Source organism: Cyprinus carpio, chromosome A13, assembly GCF_018340385.1.
Source record: "Cyprinus carpio isolate SPL01 chromosome A13, ASM1834038v1, whole genome shotgun sequence".
Taxonomy (NCBI): Eukaryota; Metazoa; Chordata; class Actinopteri; order Cypriniformes; family Cyprinidae; genus Cyprinus; species Cyprinus carpio.
Window position 1 is genome coordinate 21,012,975 of NC_056584.1, and position 18,078 is coordinate 21,031,052.

Genomic DNA, 18,078 nt, shown 5'->3' on the forward strand with positions numbered 1-18,078 from the left:
TGTGTGGGTGTATTGAGGTTGTTGTAGAGTTGAGTGTGTGTGTGTGTGTGTTAGAAGGCTGTGATTGAGAGCCATGTGAATTTTGTCCATGTGCCACTCTCGTGAGTATCTGTGTGAGAGAGACTTGGTGGGGGAAATTAATTGCTTAATCATTTTTATTCTTATGACAGTAATTGGGTCACAGAGCAGGCTCTAAACTGGGGACAGTATGTTATTGAAGTTCTCAGAGTAGAGAGTCAGCCATATTTGCATGACAATCTTCAAGGAGATGCTTAGATCTTGACCTTAAAAACAAACAAATCCAAGAAAATTATGAGAGAATTAATGTCTATGGAAAAATTATAAAATTGTATGCAAAGCCAACTCAAATAGGACACAATGCAACCAACATGCCTTGCACTGCAACACATATTATTTCTTTAAAATATTATCTAAGACTGCATGAAACTGTGTTTAGTATTGTTGAGATACTCATTAATCATTAAGATTTTGTTAATATTTTGAAAGTTTAGTCATTTTGTTGTAATTTTGTCATTTTTATTAGTTTTTTCTAAATATAGTTTTTGTTCATTTTTATTTATTTAGTTTTAGTTATTTTAGTATTTCATGTTAAACCAAATAAAAATGAGAAATGTTGCCTTGGGAACTAGCTAGAAAAAAAAGCTTATTTTTTATATATATATTCAAAATCATTCTCACAGACGCTTTTCTGGACTGTTCCCAGTTAGTGGAACAACCTGCCTATCTCAATTCAAGCAGCTCTTTAGCCATTTTCATAAAAAATCTAAAGACATCTTTTTGGTCAGCACCTGACCAATTATTACTAGCACTTATCTATTCTATTCTATTCTATTCTATTCTATTCTATTCTATTCTATTCTATTCTATTCTATTCTATTCTATTCTATTCACTCTAATTTATTTAAAATAAAAAACAAACAAACAAAAAAACACCTTGCTATGTGTACTGTGCTAGACTAACAGAGACTTGTCACAGCACTTGTATTATGTTGCTCTCTTGTTGGTCTGATTGCTTCTATTGTTTTCATTTGTAAGTCCCTTTGGATAAAAGCGTCTGCTAAATGATTAAATGTAAATTTCAGTTAACATTTATGAATGAAATAACTTGATTCTTCTTTCACTTGATACTTGTTTTATGTTGATACAGAATGATTTATTGATAAAATGCTTATATATTTAATTTTCCAAGCTTCAGAACAAATTGGAGAAACTCATACTATATTTAAGGCCTATACTAAAAAAAAAAAAAAAACCCTCTAATGAACTCTGAACAAACTGTGCTTTTCCTCAAGCTATTGATCTCTAAATACTAGCAGGGACAGCGATTGTACTCGCAGCTGCACAGTAAACCTACAACATCTCTCTTTGGCTCTCAGCTTCCGTCTGTCCATCTGGAGCTGCTCTTGCTCAAGGAGGTGATGCTGAATCTTTTGAAAGATTTTAGAGACATAAAATCTCCAGGCAGAAGCAGTTGGGCTATAAAAACTGGACTATAAATTGGCTTGGATTCTATCCCTAGATTGCTTCGACATCTTGGCTGTAAAAATTTGCATCAGATAGGAATCAGTCAGACTCCCGTGTGTGGATTTAGTGTTACGTTCTTTTTTTTTCTTCTTCTGTCTGTGTGCACAAGCTGTTCATCATCCACAGTTATATAAAAGCTGTACTGCAATCTAATGAAGACAACCCGCATCTATAATAGCATTTTTATGTGTATGTCTGTTCATTAGCATATGTGTGTGGCAGTAGTTCACAGAATGGGATTTATTTTTGGCAGGTCTGAAAATGAACCCGCTCTTTCTATAATGCTGAGAGTAGGCAGTGCCTTGCATAACAGGTAAAAGGCTGTTTCAGATTGAGGATGAGAGGGAGAGGATGAAAACTAGAGGGGAAAGTAGATTTCTCTATCCACCTACTCCTATTCATGCTGTCTCCGGCATTTTCTCTCCTCCCACATGCATCCTGTCGTGTGTGTATGTGTGTGTGCACAGACGTCAGTGAGAACTGTCACTGCGTAACACTCCGTACATGGTGATAACCGGATGGAATGTTGAGATATCAGAGTACAGAGACTCTTTTAATTACATAAAAAATTTATTCTACACATTTGAGATTTTTTTCCTGCCCAACTAAATAATTTAAGAACATTTTGCTAACCAGTGTTGGGGGTATACGCATAGTGTAACGCGAGTTACTACAGATTACTTTTTTCAAGTAACTAGTAAAGTAACGCATTACTTTTAAATTTAGAAGTAAATATCTGAGCAAAAGTAACACAATGCATTACCTTCCATAAAAAGTAACTAAGTATACTTTTTAAGGGAGTAATGCAGTATTGTAATGCATTACTTTTAAAAGTAACTTTACCCAATGCCGTTGCTATGTTATTGTTTTTATTGTAATGTTTTGAGAACATAATCAAAGACCAGATAACTTTGAGCAAACATTTTTAAAGTTACTGGAAGAATGTTTCTTTGTAATGTTATAATGTTAGCTTTTCTTTTCTGTCTTTTTTCTGTATTATTTTATCAATCTCAGACCCAGATATGCTTTTTAAAATTCATCATTAAATAATAATTATTATATTTTTTAAATTATTATAATCTAAACATAGAGTGAAACAATGACAACCCATTTCATTATACGGTGTAAAATGTTTTATATATACATTTTTATATATTACTTTATTTCTACCACAATTAATATCTTTGGTTACCAAGGAAACAAAATTATCAGGGAAGAGCATACTTGAGATGAGATATGAGACATGGTGTGTGAGGACACTTGACATGATGTGTGGATGGAAAAATTTTATTGCACGTCATTTCCAATGAGCTGTAATTTTGTCAAATTATTCAAGTGTGAAAAAATGCCATTTGAGATGCATAAAATGCTAGCAATGAATCCTAACTAGCAAAAAAATAAATTAAATAATAATAAATAAAAATTAAAAATGAGTCAGCTGTTTTATTCCAAAAATGTTTCAATATCCTTTTCACCACTTTTATGTCCACCACAGAATGTCATCAAACATAGTACATAACTGAAATGTGGTGTAAATGACATTTAAGATAAATTACACACAAGTGAAAGTATGAAACGTGTGTTGAGAGTTTAATTCTGAAACATCCACAGGGCCAGACATACCCATTTTTTGTATTTAACTACATTCACACAACATACAATATGTCAGTGCACTAGATCAAACCATGCGTTATTATATTTTATTTCTTTTTTCCCCACTGAGTTCATATTTTTGTTATTTTCAGCAATGTCAAAATCTGTTTATTTCCATGATCAAACAACTGGTCTTGATTGAATAGCACAGAAATTCTGGAAAATGATTTTTCAACTGTGGATTCTATGTAAACAATCGCCTAATTCCACCCCTACATAATCATCTTTCCTCAATAAATCAGTTTAAACAATTACATCAAACTCACAAACACAACACATTTACACTTTAATATATTCACTGTAACACGCAATTATCACATCACTGCTGTCATTAGCACTCATTTAATATCAGCAGAGAGTGAGTAATAGCAACATTCTCTGAGGGTGTGACTGCATGTGTTTGCATGTGTGCATTTCTGCCTGATTGTGTTTGTTTAGCAAACTGTGAAGCATTCTCTTTTTTATTGATCTGTGCACGCATGCACACACATACAATCTCAAAATCTATTTGCATAATCGTTAAAAACCTTGGCTTGACCAGGTTGCTTTAGGAAGAACAAGTGAACGGAGTAGACAGCTAAGGGGATAAATACAAGCAAATATATAACAAATATTTTATAAGTGCATTTTCTCTTCTTGAACAGCTTTTCACTGTAAAACACTTAATTTCCAGCTACTTTCTTCATGATTTATATATTCTCCTAATGGATTAATAAATTCAACTCAAGTTTCTATCACAAAGAGTGCAGTAAAATTATTGTAGGTTATGTGCTTTTACTAGAGCTCATAGCGCCACCTTGTGTTCTGTTTTTTTTGTGTCCAAGTATTTCAGTAAATATGTAAAAACGTTTTTTCGTCAATTTCATATGACAGGCGGACAAATTTTTTTTTTGCAAATTCTGAATGCTAAATCAGAACTTGACAACTTTTGAACTTGAAAACATTACTCAAATACAAATTAAATACATTTAAATGTAAAAACACTTATTGAAATATATACATAGAATATGTTTATAATTTCGATACACGTGCTTAAGCTAGAGCAAATACCCAATAGCAGATAAAACAAGACAAAAAGTACTAATTTTAATAGACTGTAACATAAATACAATGGGCCACATATACAATATACAATTAATTAATCATATGTTGTTATAATATTTTATACAACCAAAAATAGCCCAATTAGTAAATATCTGGCAATGGGTGATATAGTTTTTTTTATTTTTATATATAGTTTTTTTAGTTATAGGACATGACGTAAATGAAGCGGAACGTCAGAGTCGAGGCGGAAGAGGAAGCGAAGCAGTGAGCGCTGAAAAATGGCGTGCACATACACACGCAGAGTCAGGATGACAGCCGGCGCGTGTGTGTTTTCAGCGCTCATCGCAACATGTGTGTTGCAGCTGCCCGCATCGGCCAAACAGGGCAATTTAAGACTAATCACAGATGGAAACTGGGAGGATATCCTGACGGGAGAATGGATGATCGAGTTGTGAGTTACTAAACTGAGTTGTGCAAAAAAGTCTGTTTATTTATGTTTATCTATGCATGGTGATTAGTGCTGCACATCTAAATTATCTAAAATATCTAGCTTCCGATTATTACATTATTTCATATTGCAGGGTTCTTGTGCTGGGCTCAGAATAGAGGAAGTTCAGTGGTCTGACGTTAAAGGCATAGTTCACTCAAAAATGGCAATCATCAGTGCCTCCCCCAAATGTTGATTCAAAACCTCATGGTTTTCTTTCTTCTTTGGAACACAAAAGAAGATGTTGGAAAGAATGACAGCCTCAGTCACCATTCACTTTCATAGCTTCTGGTGACTGTCATTCAGCCTAACATCTCTTGCTGTGAGTAAATGATGGCAGAATTATCACTGTCCCTTTAATGAAATCTCTTTGTTTAATGTTTAAGTCGAAATTTTCCCCTGCACTCTTCCTCCAGCTAGAGCAATAGAACAAGAGGGTTGTAGTTAAATAGATCAGATAGAAAACAAATGAGCCTCGGTGTCTTTGCGTCTCCTCTGGCTGGGATTGTGTTACTGGGTTTAAAAGGTCTGCCTGTCTGCTGCAGCTTTGCTCCGTGGTGCCCAGCCTGCCAGCAGCTCCAGCCCGTGTGGAATGAGTTTGCAGAATGGGGAGAAGATTTGGGAGTGAATATTGCTAAAGTGGACGTCACCGAGCAGCCAGGTATGCTGCTATCTGTACACAACCTGTTCCTCTGCTCACCTGATCGCCCGTCTTTATGATACTCACACTTGTCTCTCTCTCTGTGCTGCAGGTTTGAGCGGGAGGTTCATCATCACAGCTCTCCCAACTATCTACCAGTGAGTCTCGTTCCACTTTACACACATTTTACCCTTTCTTTAGAAGTCAGTGAGCTCGTAATTGGTGATAGATAAGATTAAATTAAAAATAGTTGTGAACTATTGAAGTATTTACTGTCATTTTTCATCAGTTTAATGCATTTTTGCTGAATAAAAGTATTAGTTTTCTTTTGAACGATTGTTTAGATAGATGCATGCTAGCATTTTTGTTTTTAGATGTCTGCACAGTCTCTGTGTGGTGTAAAGGCAGTTATAAATGGTTAAACATGGCTGTTCGTGTGTGTGTGTGTGTCGCAGCTGTAAAGATGGTGTGTTTCGGCGATATCAAGGAGCTCGTTCTAAAGATGACTTCCTGAGCTTTATTGATGAAAAGAAATGGCAGAGCATAGAGCCGGTCTCTTCCTGGTTTGGCCCCTCATCCTTCCTGTGAGTACATGCAGTGTGTGTGGGTGTGTGCTGGGGCTGGTTTCAAGTTGTATAATAATGCAATGGCCCTGGGCGAGTCTGGCAATATCTCTAGAAAAGGGAGTTTAGAGAATCCACAGCATGTGGTTAATGAAGATTCACAAGTTGGCTCCCTTTTAATGTAATACTGACAGGCTATCTTTACATTTGATTTGATACAATTTCTGTGACTGACTTTTTATTTTTTATTTTAGGATGAAGGCAATGTCAGGCCTCTTCAAGTTATCCATGTTCATCAGGGTAAGTGTGTATACCAGTTAATATATAACTGCTGCATTCTTGTCAGTTGTAAGAATTCATTTTTGAAAGTATATACACTATTTTCCTAGCAATTTGAATAATTTAGAGTTAGTTTAGAGTAAACATCTAACTTGATGCGTTTATAGTTTGCTCATGGATGTTTTGATGCAGTAATTTAAATGATCTTTTAACACTGTGTTTTGTTTCAGAATTGCCATAATTACTTAACGGAGCAGCTGGGCGTCCCAGTTTGGGGCTCGTATGGGATATTTGCTCTAGCTACACTCATCTCAGGATTGGTCCTTGGATTGGTGAGAATGCACACAAAACACACTACTATACAAAAAAAAAAAAAAAAGGTTGTGCGATTTTTAATGGTTTGCGTTAGAGCATTGCATTAGAAGCTCAAAAGGTTGTGGGTTCGATTCCCAGGGGAACACATTTTAGGTTAAAAAAATGTATATCCTGAATGCACTGTAAGTCGCTTTGGATAAAAGCGTCTGCTAGATGCATAAATGTAAATGTAAATGCATAAATGTTTCAAAAAAAGTATTGTGCTCACCATAATTGCTTTTGATCATCAATAACTCTTTTATATTTTAATCTATTCAGCCAAGCTGAATTTTTAGCAGCAGTTACTCCTGTCTTCAGTGTCACATGATCCTTCAGAAAACGTTCTAATATGCGATTTGGTGAAAAAACATTTGTTGATAAGAGTTGCTGCTTGATAATTTGTGGAAACAGTGATGCATATTTTTTCAGCGTTCCTTTGGTGAATAGAAAATTCAAAACAACAGTATTTATTTGAAATAGAAATATTTTGGACCATTATAAATGTCTTTACTGTGAATTTTGATCAATTTAATGCATCCTTGCTAAATGAAAGTATTAATATCTTTTTGAAAGTATTATTGACCCCAAACTTACTAATGTTTATGCAAAAAAGATATGTTTCAAGTGATAATATTGGAGTGGGTAATCCCAGAATACATTGCAACAAACTCATTTATCCAAAATCTTAGATTTAAATGTCTAAATAAGTAGCTAAAGTATCAATAAAATGCTCAATTGAATGCTGTGTGCTTTAAACCTTATTAGAATATTGCATCGTTAGCTTTAAGCCAGCTAACATAAACTCTATTGCAATTATTTATGAATCAAATGTCTCTGATTTTATTTTCTCTCTCTCAGGTACTAGTTTTCATCGCAGATTTTGCTTTCCCATCACGGCGGTTTGCACCAAATTATCACCACAGTAAGTCTAAATGTTTATATGAACCTGCCTGCTTGACTACAGGAATGTACCAGAGATTCATTAAAACATGAACTATAGTCAAGTCAAGTCAAGTCATCTTTATTTATATAGCGCTTTAAACAAAAAAGATTGCGTCAAAGCAACTGAACAACATTAATTAGGAAAACAGTGTGTCAATAATGCAAAATGACAGTTAAAGGCAGTTCATCATTGAATTCAGTGATGTCATCATGCAGCTCAGTTCAGTTTAAATGGTATCTGTGCAATAATTTGCAATCAAGTCAACGATATCGCTGTAAATGAAGTGTCCCCAACTAAGCAAGCCAGAGGCGAGCAAGCAATATAATGAAATGACGTGTAAATGTTTCTGTAGGGAAACTGCCTGCTGGGCAGGCACGTCTCCTGCAGCAATTGGAAGATGAACAGGAAGCAGATGGAGAGGAAGAGGATGATGACGAGGAGTACAGTGGAAAGACTGAAGAGTGGCAGCGAGCAGATGGAGCCGATGTGCTCAGGAGAAGAGGCGTGGGTGTGCCGGAGGAGGACACCTAGTGGACTGGAGAGGAACTGCCTCTCGCTCAGTGTGCACAAAACAACCACACACCCCACATCGCTACAGCTATGCCCTGGCAGCGCTCATTGAGCTTGATGATGTCACATGTGATGTCATAGCTCCCTCTGAAAGATTGATGTGGTTGTGCTTTTCTCTCTTTCTTGCCACTGGTTTGTGTGTTTTCTCTTTTCCACCTGTCCAGTTTTAATTATTACACTCCTTGCTATGCATTATCTCTAGAGTGTGTGTTTGTGTGTATCAGATGAATATTAGGACTTACTTAAAGGAATTTCACGACTCACAGTTGCAATATTCCCCATACAAATTCTGAGCAAAATAACCAAGATCTAACAACGATCTCACTGTGAATCTGTTGTAAATGAGGCTTTTGGGGATATGAAAGCTTTTGTGCTTTACTTTGTAAATATTTTATCATTTGAGCTTTTTGGATGCCTGTTATATAAAGCCAGTATGTTTAATTTGCTGTTTTAAATGGTTATTCTTCCTACTAGAGTTCAGCTTCATTTTTTTTCTGGAAAATTAGAAATGGCTGAATTAATACTTGATTATTAATGTGTGTATGTGTGGTGATTGATTATTATTTGACAATGAAAGATGCTTCCATTAGTTCATGTCACTTAGGACATTTGTGTGCTTATAATTTGCTTTAAATGAGTTTCACTCATTTTCCACACCCTGTTTCTTTTAAATTTAGTTTGTAACTCTTTATTTCGATAGTCCACTTCAGACATTCTACAAAGTAACTTTGCAACTTCATGTCAACTCACTCTCATTAGAGCATTTGTAGACTGTTAGGTTAGGTTTAGTAGAATAACTTGCCGTATTTGAAAAGTTACTTACAGCCAGTAGAACGTTTGTTGAGCAACCATTGAAATATTTTGAGTTTTAGTTTTAGTAGCTATTAAGCAGGCAAACTACTTATACTCTAATGACTGCTAGTTGACATAGAGTTGCAGAAAAGTTATTTATAGGTAGTTGAATGTATTAAGTGAACTATCGAAATAAAGTGTTACCTTCTATGTTTTAGTGGATTTTAGGATGTGTCTTGGTCTTCCAACTTTTTGGATGCAGTTTATTTGTACCCCTTTGAGTTCTAATAGTTTTCTTATTATCATTACTATAGTCTGACCCCTGACATTTGACTGATCTGTTAGAATTAAAGTGCTTCTCAGTGTGTTCTGCTCATTTGTCCACAGCAGAACAAATGTAACGTGTGAATGTCAGCATTTACAACTCTTTTGCTTAAAGTGTGTGTGTGTGAGAGAGAGAGATTGGTTTTGGAATGTTTCTGTATTTGAGACCGTGTGAATCTGGACTGTTAATAAACAGTTTAAAGCTGCAGTGCTGAGTATTTTCACAGACCTGTAATGAACATGAGTCTTAAATGCAAATTTGTTGAGCTGTATTTGACATTTTACATTTCAAAAGTCTGGGGGCAGTAAGGTGCTTTAAAGTCTCTTATGCTCACCGAGGCTGCATTTATTTGATGATAAATACAGTAAAACTGATATTTTGAAAGATCATTAAAGTGTAAAATAACAGTTTTCTATTTGAATATTTTAAAATATAATTTATTCCTTCGACGGCAAAGCTGTTTTTCAGCAGCCATTAATCCAGTCTTTAGTATTAAATTATCCTTCAGAAATCATTCTAATATGCCGACTCAGTGCTAAAGAAACTTTGCAGTGCTGCTTAATATTTTTGTGGAAACCATAATCATTTTGTGCAATTTTTTTTTTTTTTAATTAACCAAACTCCAGGAGAGCCCCAATAAGTCTTACAATTATTGAGCCGTAGTTACATAATCTTTATTAAAAAAAAAAAAAAAAAAAAACTTTATGTATTTTTTTGCTACAGTTTGTTTTATTATAGTAGTACAGTAGTGTCATCTTAGATAGGATGGGCAAAGAGTGGCCTTGGAATCAAAATGGTTGAGAATCACAGCTCTAACATGCATGTATATTCACTGCATACATGCACATTGGAAAATATTTATAATGCTTTTAAATCTGTAGAGGGCAGTATTTTTTAAGTTTTCACTACTCCACATACAGTATGGCCTTAGATAAGAGCTCTCTGTCAGGGAATCTTCAATGAGCTTCACTGCACATCTCTGTTTAACAGGGCGGAAACCACACAAGAGCTCTCTAAAGAGCATGTTCTAATCTATGCCAGAAATATGTAAAGTGACACAACCAGTTCATTATACGTTTATTATATGATCCTATATTTAACCAAAAAAGTTGCCACTTTAACGGAATGGATGTTGTTGATACATCACCCATCCAATTTTTTTTAGGGTTTTCAGATTGAAGTGCTGTGGTTCATGGATGTTCAGGGATTCTCCAAGCGCAGTGTGTGTTTATCAGGGCTGGGTGGTGTACGCTCACTGATCCAGAACTAACATCTGGAAACTTCTTTCTCCTTTCTTGTCTCATACACACACTTTCACTGTTTCAGAAAAACAGCTGCTACTGCTGGAAACTTCACACTCTCTGAACGGTTTTCACATCTTCTGTACATATGCTTCTGGTACTTGGAATACGCATGCATTCTAATTCTGATGTTTGGAGATTCCTAATTTACACAAAAAGCTACCTACAGTTATGGACATTTTACATTATTGGCAGTTTGATCACTAATTAAGTAAGAAGTAATCAATAAATCTGTTTTACAATTTGGCTTAATTAAAAGTTTGACAAATAGTGTCAGTATTTTTTTCAGATGATCATTTTATTTATTTTTTTCATAAAGCTACATAGACACAACTCTTCAAATGCTTTATCAGTGTGTTAACAAAGCACTATATAATTATCAACACACTAAATGTTCTACATATTTATTGTTTTTAATGTATTTTGGAACACTAGATGCATGCATTTTAAAGATTTTCATTGTTATTTTCACATTTAAAGCTTATATATATATATATATAAAACGATGGTTAAATGTTCAGAGAATTGAGATTCTTTGTCTAGTTCCAGGCATATATGTGAAATCACATGCTAATGCACAATATTACATGGAAGTATCTTGCTTGTTTAACCTGTCAATTTGTATTGTGCATGCTGTTCAATGATGATGAAATTCAAAATAATTATTCATTGTCAGATACACGTACACACATTGCTGGAGGCTGCTTTTGCCCTTAACTTGTGCCTTTAGTTGCATAACCAATGACATTGTCTGATATTGAAACTCTCTCTCTCACACACACACAAAAAAAGCTCTCTGTGTCTGATATCCTTCACTCCTGTCCTCAGGGACATGCTAACCTCCTTTTCAGATGCTCTACTTTGATTATGTTGCTCCACACTTTTTATGCATTCATATACATGATTTTTACAGTCTTAAAAATCTTTGGCACAACTTTGAAATCTCAGGAGACCAGTGTTAATGTGGAAAATGTAAAAGAGTTTTTTTTTTTTTTTTTGGAAGGTGCATAAAGTATAAAGTTTCATTCATGCGACTATGAAACCAAACACTTCCATACACATGAGGACTTTATATTTTGTAGATGTAGTGACATTATCTAAGATAATGTCACTACGTCTACAAAATATAAAGTCCTCATGTTGATACAACATACTGCTGTCTTTCACTCATACAAATGGTGCACATAATCTGCCATAGTTGAGACACTGATCTCAGTATTGTGAAAATAAAATGGCATTACAGCCAGATCAAGCTGACAACAGTGTTGAATTATCAACATAAGATAGTATTGCATTGTAATTTAGCAGTGAGAAACGAGAATGTACCATTAACACAGCATAAAATTAGTTTGGCGGCAGTTTTCTTTTTTAAAGAAATAAATACTTTTATTTAGCAAGGATTAAATTGATCAAAAGTGACAGTTAAGACATTTTAAATGTCTCAAAAAAGCATCAAATCAGATTCAGCATATTCAGAAAAGTATTTTAAAAAAATCCCAGGATCATGTGACACAACTATTTTCAACACTGATAGTAATGATACTGAAAAAATTTTGTGTGATTAATAAATTACATTTTAAAATATATTAAAATACAAAATATATTAAATAAAAAGTATGTAAATTAATATAATTAAGTTATTTTTATTGTGAAGAGAAAACTCTGATAAAAGTGAATCTAATAAATTTTGTGTGATTAGAATTTTTCATTGAATTTTTATGTGCTGCAAAACATATAGCAGCCAAAATGTAGTTACAGCAGAAAAATTATAGTTAAACAAAACAACACACAAAACATTTTAACAAAAGATACGATTTAAATCTAAATATATAAATACAATATGTTATACTATGTGTACATAATATCAATATTAATAAATAAACGAATTTATTTATGCAAAAAAAAAAAAATATTTATTTATAAATGACACCTGATTTCTTATCATGCAGAAAAATTAATACTTTTTCAGTCTGTGAAACTGATTATACCAGAATTGTTTAATTTACAAAGTTCATCGCAAAGATAAAAAACTAAGACACAAGATCTCAGGCTAAACTTACGGCATCAGAGAGAATCACGTATGTTGTTTACAGGGGTGGTTCTCATTGTGAGAGGTAATTACTGTAATTCTCAGAGCAACACAGGGCGGCACAAAGACATCATGGGACTCTGAAGGGAAGGACATAAGTATTATTTTAGTTGTTGCATCAGAGTCCACGTTCCTTTTGCTTTTAGCATCTCAGTCTATATTAAAAACCAAACCTGCTCTGCAATTCTGTGTGTGTGAAACTAGAGATTTACAGGAGGACAGTGATTTGACCAGCAGGTGTAGTCACAATGTTCCTGGTTGGAATGTGCTTGTCTGATTTATTTTCCCATGAGCTTTTGCCTCCTAAAAACACACACTTTTAGACTCCAGTGCATGACTGAAACATGGGCCCACTCAAACTCTCACACAAATTTTTTATAAGTTTATATTTCAAATTTCTGTCTTTTTTTCCCCTCACAATTCTTAAAAAGAAAAATCTTAGAATTGTGAGATAGCCTACAGTATATCAATCCAGAATTGTAAGATATAAACTGAAAAGATGGGTCTGAATTGTGAGATTTTGCAATTACAATTGGAATTTTTTATTCCATGCAGAAACCCCTCCCAGAAACTCTATACTGTATATTCTCACTCAGAATTGCGAGAAAACTCATATATAAAACTCAGAAGTCAGAAGTGCTGCTTGTTGAGAAGCATGCTATTCCTGGTAATTTCCACCTTAACAGGTCTCATCTATATCTAGGGACTAGTTCATATCGTAGAACATTTTATATATTATAAGGTTATATAATATCTCTGTGTATGACCTTATATCATTTCATTCTTAAAATAAACAGCAGCTGTTCCTCTCTATACAGATTGTTTACTACTATGAAGCTGTAGAGACATTGTGCTTTTCGCTGCCCAATTTAGAACTTTTTCTGTCTCTCCAACCCCACATTACCACCCCACCCAAACCCATTTCCTGAGGAGGCCTCACAATACACACACACTCACACATAAATATACAAACACACACACATGCTCATAATTTTTACCCTGAAAAGAAAGTTTGAAATGAAAGAACCACTAAAATGCAGTGATTTTCTTCTGACTGCGGCATTGCATATGATTATAGGGAACATATGATTACAGAAAAAACACAACAGACAAACAAACATATTGTGTGAGCACTCTTCTGTAATGCATGAGAAACATTTTCATTTTTGCATGTTTTATGAGATTTTTTTTTTTTTTTTTTTTACGTTGTATGCATTGCATTGATGGTTCCATAAAGAACCTTGAACCTCCATGGAAACCTTCCATTGCACAAATGATTCTATATAGTGGAAAAAATGTTCTTTACACTAAAACGGTCCCTTTATGAATTGTTCACTGAAATGTTCTTTGGGAAACCAAAAATGGTTATTCTATGGCATCCCTGCAAAAACCCTATTTCGGAACCATTATTTTTAATAGTATGCTAAAAAGAAGCAGTTGCAAATGCATCCTGCAAAAATAAAGTTGTGAAGGCTATGCTATAAAGTTTGAGTTTTGGCCCTGCATGTTTTGTGTCTGAAGTGATCTGTTAGGTCCAGTGGTCTCTAGTTACAAACGGCAAGAACATCTGGATGTATTTAGCCGCTTGCTCTGCCCAGCTACAGTACAGCCTGCAGCTCAGAGGCATTAAAAGTTGCATTATGCTGTTTCTGAAATATGATTCTCAGCAAAAAGATGATGTGTCTGTTAAACAAAACCTTTCTGGTCAGATTGTTTACACCAAAGTCTTTGGACTTAAGCAGGTCTGATTTGATCTAAAAGCACTGTGGAACAGAAAGGGAGGAAATGCTGGGAAAGGAAGGGGTTTCCTTAGAGTTTCCTGTGCCTGGGCCTGATTCTTTTCTCCATTGGGGTTTTGTCCTGGTCTTGTTTTGCCAAATCAGCAGTGTCACGGTGGCGGTAAGGACATGGCTTTGCCTTCACGTTGCTGTGGACTGCTGGGATACTAGGTTAAGCAATGACCAACACTAAACATGAGAAGTGTTCTGCACTGATGCTGTTTGTGAATGAGTAAACTGTTGTAGGCTCTAAAAGTCTTGATTGTTTGAGAGAAAACAATGCTGCTTTCCTCTCTGAGGTTTCACTGTTCTTTTTCAAAACAGAACCACTGGAGGAGAGAGCAGCACCAGTTTGTATCAGCATGCTGTGTCATCTCATACACACACACTTTTCATAAAGCTGAAGGTTTATTGGTGAATGCACGATTGTAGCAGAAGAAACTGGTCTGGTGACTGTTTGGAGTTTCAAACAGAAGCATAATCAGCTTTACAACATGACACTGGAGCGTTTTTCAAACACTAGAATATTTTAAACGTGGCTCCAGTTGCATTTGGGCATGATTCAGCATGGTATATACAAACCATTTCCAGTCGGCCATTACAGTTAATGGCAAAAGGAATGTTTGGAAATGTAAAATGATATATCCTACTGACACACTACAGCAAAATATAGAACTTACTACCATTTTTCATTGTTTTTTTGTTGGGGAAAATACTAATGGCCCAAGAATTTTGCACAATATACTTTATATAGGTGTGTGTATGTATTTGGCGAGTTTCTCACCTGTCGCTGCTATTGTTTTCCAGATAAAATCTTTCAGATTATTTTCTCCGTGCACTTCTAAAGATGCTGTCTGTAAGACAGATCATACAGTGGTCATGAACAATATATCTTTTCAACAGGAAAGCCTCTTTGATGATGATGCCCAACACATCCAATAGGGAATTTGTATGCTGTGCTGACCTTTCTGTCTGGAGCATTTGTATTCGGATTAGTATTTGAAATATTCAGCAAATTTAAATTTGAATGTCTGTGCAAACTGCCAAACAGCAAATACTTTCTGCAATAAACTGTGTAAGTGCTATAAAAGGGTTGCTGACAAAATTAGACTTTAAAAAAAAAAAAAAAAAAAAAAAACTTAGCATCTAAAGATGTTTTGAGGACAACAGGCACTGCCTTTCTATTCTGAACATAGCTTGGTTTTAAGAAGCTTTTATCATGTTAAAAAGAGATATTGTGTGTACAAAGAGTTGTAGGATTAGTTTTGTTGTTAATGCTAAAACCAAAATAGCAACTACTATAATAAAATAATATCACCATTACTATTGTTCATAGGTCAACTGCACAACAATAATTCACAACACATAGGATTTGCACAAGCAATTCTATTCAGAAAATGTTAATGTTAATATAATTTTTTTTCAAAGACATTTCTGTCCACACTCACAGGCCAAAATGAGTCGAACAATCTAAAGAACAGAGGCCTGCTTTTATCCAGCTCATCGGGGATGATACAAACAGGAATTCAGGTCACACATAAGAACAGCATTAAATCTTATGGTAGACAGTCGATAGGCATCTTTAAGCAGGTTAGGGGTAGCATAAAAATAAAAGCTGTTTTGCGTATCACAGAAAAGCTGATCTGCTTGATCTTTACCAACAACAGAGTGACTTAAAGGATTATGGATATTACAGAGGAGAAATTATGAAAAGAGCACTACACCTGCACAGGCAGAGGTGTGTGGAAATGAGTACAGATGTACATTATTAATAATGACACTAAACAAATCATTTAACTAGAGGCAAATCTATTTATTTTGAAAATATTAATACACAACCGTGCAGATCACGTGATCAAAACCAAATACATGTAGCAGGATTTTACCCTCATAATTGACTCCAGTATGCTTTGTCTTCAGTGAAACTAAATAGGAAGCAGTAATGTCTCTGGACTCTGGACTGTACTGCGCACAGACACCCAAACAGGACCAAATATTTACTTAAATCTTCTCTGTTTCCCCCTGCAACATAAACTACAAAGTCAACCCATTTTTCTCACTATATATACTTGATTTTACGTTTCCCAGGCCAAACTAACTCTTTAAAATTATAATAATTATATAATTCAAAACCCCATTAGACTGACACTTACGAAAAAGAAGTTTATTCAAGTGTGCTATTAGTATACTTATTTTGAACTAAAAATAGGAAAGTATACTTTTAGTTTACTTTTTATGTACTTCTCAGAAATGGGCTTTATGTACTTCTAAGATATATACTTATAATGACAATTAAGTATACTTGACTTATACTTACAAAAAGTCAAAATATACTTGAACTTTACTTAAGTATACTTAATAAAATAAACTTGAAGTATACTACTTTTTGGTAAGGGGAGACACATGAAGAGAGACAGCGCAACACAAACCAAAGTCTGTGCAAAGTTAAGTCCAATTCTGAACTCCTGTCTTGACCTTGTAAAGGTAGCTAACGTGGTATGTAACTCTTCCATATGTACAAGGATGCTATAAAGCTACTGTTTATTTTGACAAAAACCACAGGAATTATATCTGTAACTCATATTAAGACATTAATCCACCCAAAATAGTATAACGTTAAAAAATATTTTAAGCCAACTTACAAACACTTTTCCACAGAACAATTAATGTAAACACAGACACGAGCAGCACATTTCTGCTTTAAGCCCTTTGGAATGGCTTGCCCTGCATAGACTTCCATTATAAGTATTCTGTTAGATGTCAGATGTTTTTAATCACTTGCATGACACACAATTTTGAATTCTAATTACCATGAGAGCTTATTATTTTTTCCTGAACACTTTTTTGTATGTTTCTTGCCTAATAGTTTTTTTTTATTGATAATATTGAATTAGCTTTTAGTTTTACATTTTCAGTTTTCATTTTAATGTCAGGTTAAGTTTTAGGAATTTCATTGTGCACTTTTGTTGTATTTAAAAAAAATATATAGATTTAATTTATTTCATCATTATTTCAGTTTTAGTTTTAGTTATTACTTCAACTTTAACTTATGTCACTTCAATGAATATTTCTTATTTACTTTTTTAAAGTTAAAATTTTCATCTAATGTTTGTTTTATTTTAGCTTTATTAAAATGAGCAAAACTGACTTTTAATACTTTTAATAGTTAAGTTAAAACAACTTCATTTGTGTCTGAATACATCACAGTCATTCTGCTCTCCTTGTTCTCCTCTGATGCGTTATTTAAGTGCAGTGCTCTGGGTGATTGTGTTAACATCCAGGACTCATCATGAGGAATCTCATAACAACATGTTTGGACCTCACATTCGCACAGCTAGAATGAGGACAAACAATCACTCCAGCAGTGAGTCTGTGTGTTCTCACACTCCTGAGAATCTCACTCAGGGTCATGACCTGAAACCGTCTCCATTTGTTCTCTTTTTTTAGTCCTTTACCCCTTCTCACCTAGCAAAGGTGTATATTAAGTGTAAAAAATAAACCCAGGCAATCCTAACCCAAACAGTTTAGAGCAAGAAGCCCTAACTCTAATCCTACATCATAAACCCTCCTCACAACATTTTTTTGTCATGATTCTAATCCTCCTAAACTAAAAGTTGACAAATTCACTTTTGGCAGCCTAGAATTTTTACTCTTCTAGAAAAAACTGGACCAACATATTGAAGATTCATCCTGCATTAGACATTTTTTTTGACCA

At 34.5% G+C, this 18,078-nt stretch overlaps 1 protein-coding gene across 1 annotated transcript; it reads left to right on the top strand.

Annotated features, from left to right (window-relative positions):
• The first annotated feature begins 4,456 nt into the window (after positions 1-4,456).
• LOC109111359 (thioredoxin-related transmembrane protein 1-like) lies at positions 4,457-9,402 on the top strand. Its single transcript, XM_019124283.2, has 8 exons — positions 4,457-4,693; positions 5,275-5,390; positions 5,482-5,527; positions 5,825-5,953; positions 6,187-6,232; positions 6,442-6,543; positions 7,424-7,487; positions 7,861-9,402. The coding sequence occupies exons 1-8, from the start codon at positions 4,521-4,523 to the stop codon at positions 8,037-8,039; spliced, it is 855 nt and encodes a 284-aa protein (XP_018979828.2). The 5' UTR covers positions 4,457-4,520; the 3' UTR covers positions 8,040-9,402.
• Positions 9,403-18,078: the final 8,676 nt, after the last annotated feature.

Excerpts from the sequence above, each read along its gene's own strand:
- LOC109111359 (XM_019124283.2), top strand. The coding sequence starts at position 4,521 with ATGGCGTGCACATACACACGCAGAGTCAGGATGACAGCCGGCGCGTGT. Across the intron at positions 6,544-7,423 it reads CAGGATTGGTCCTTGGATTG|GTACTAGTTTTCATCGCAGA; the intron begins GTGAGAATGCAC and ends TCTCTCTCTCAG. Across the intron at positions 7,488-7,860 it reads TGCACCAAATTATCACCACA|GGAAACTGCCTGCTGGGCAG; the intron begins GTAAGTCTAAAT and ends ATGTTTCTGTAG.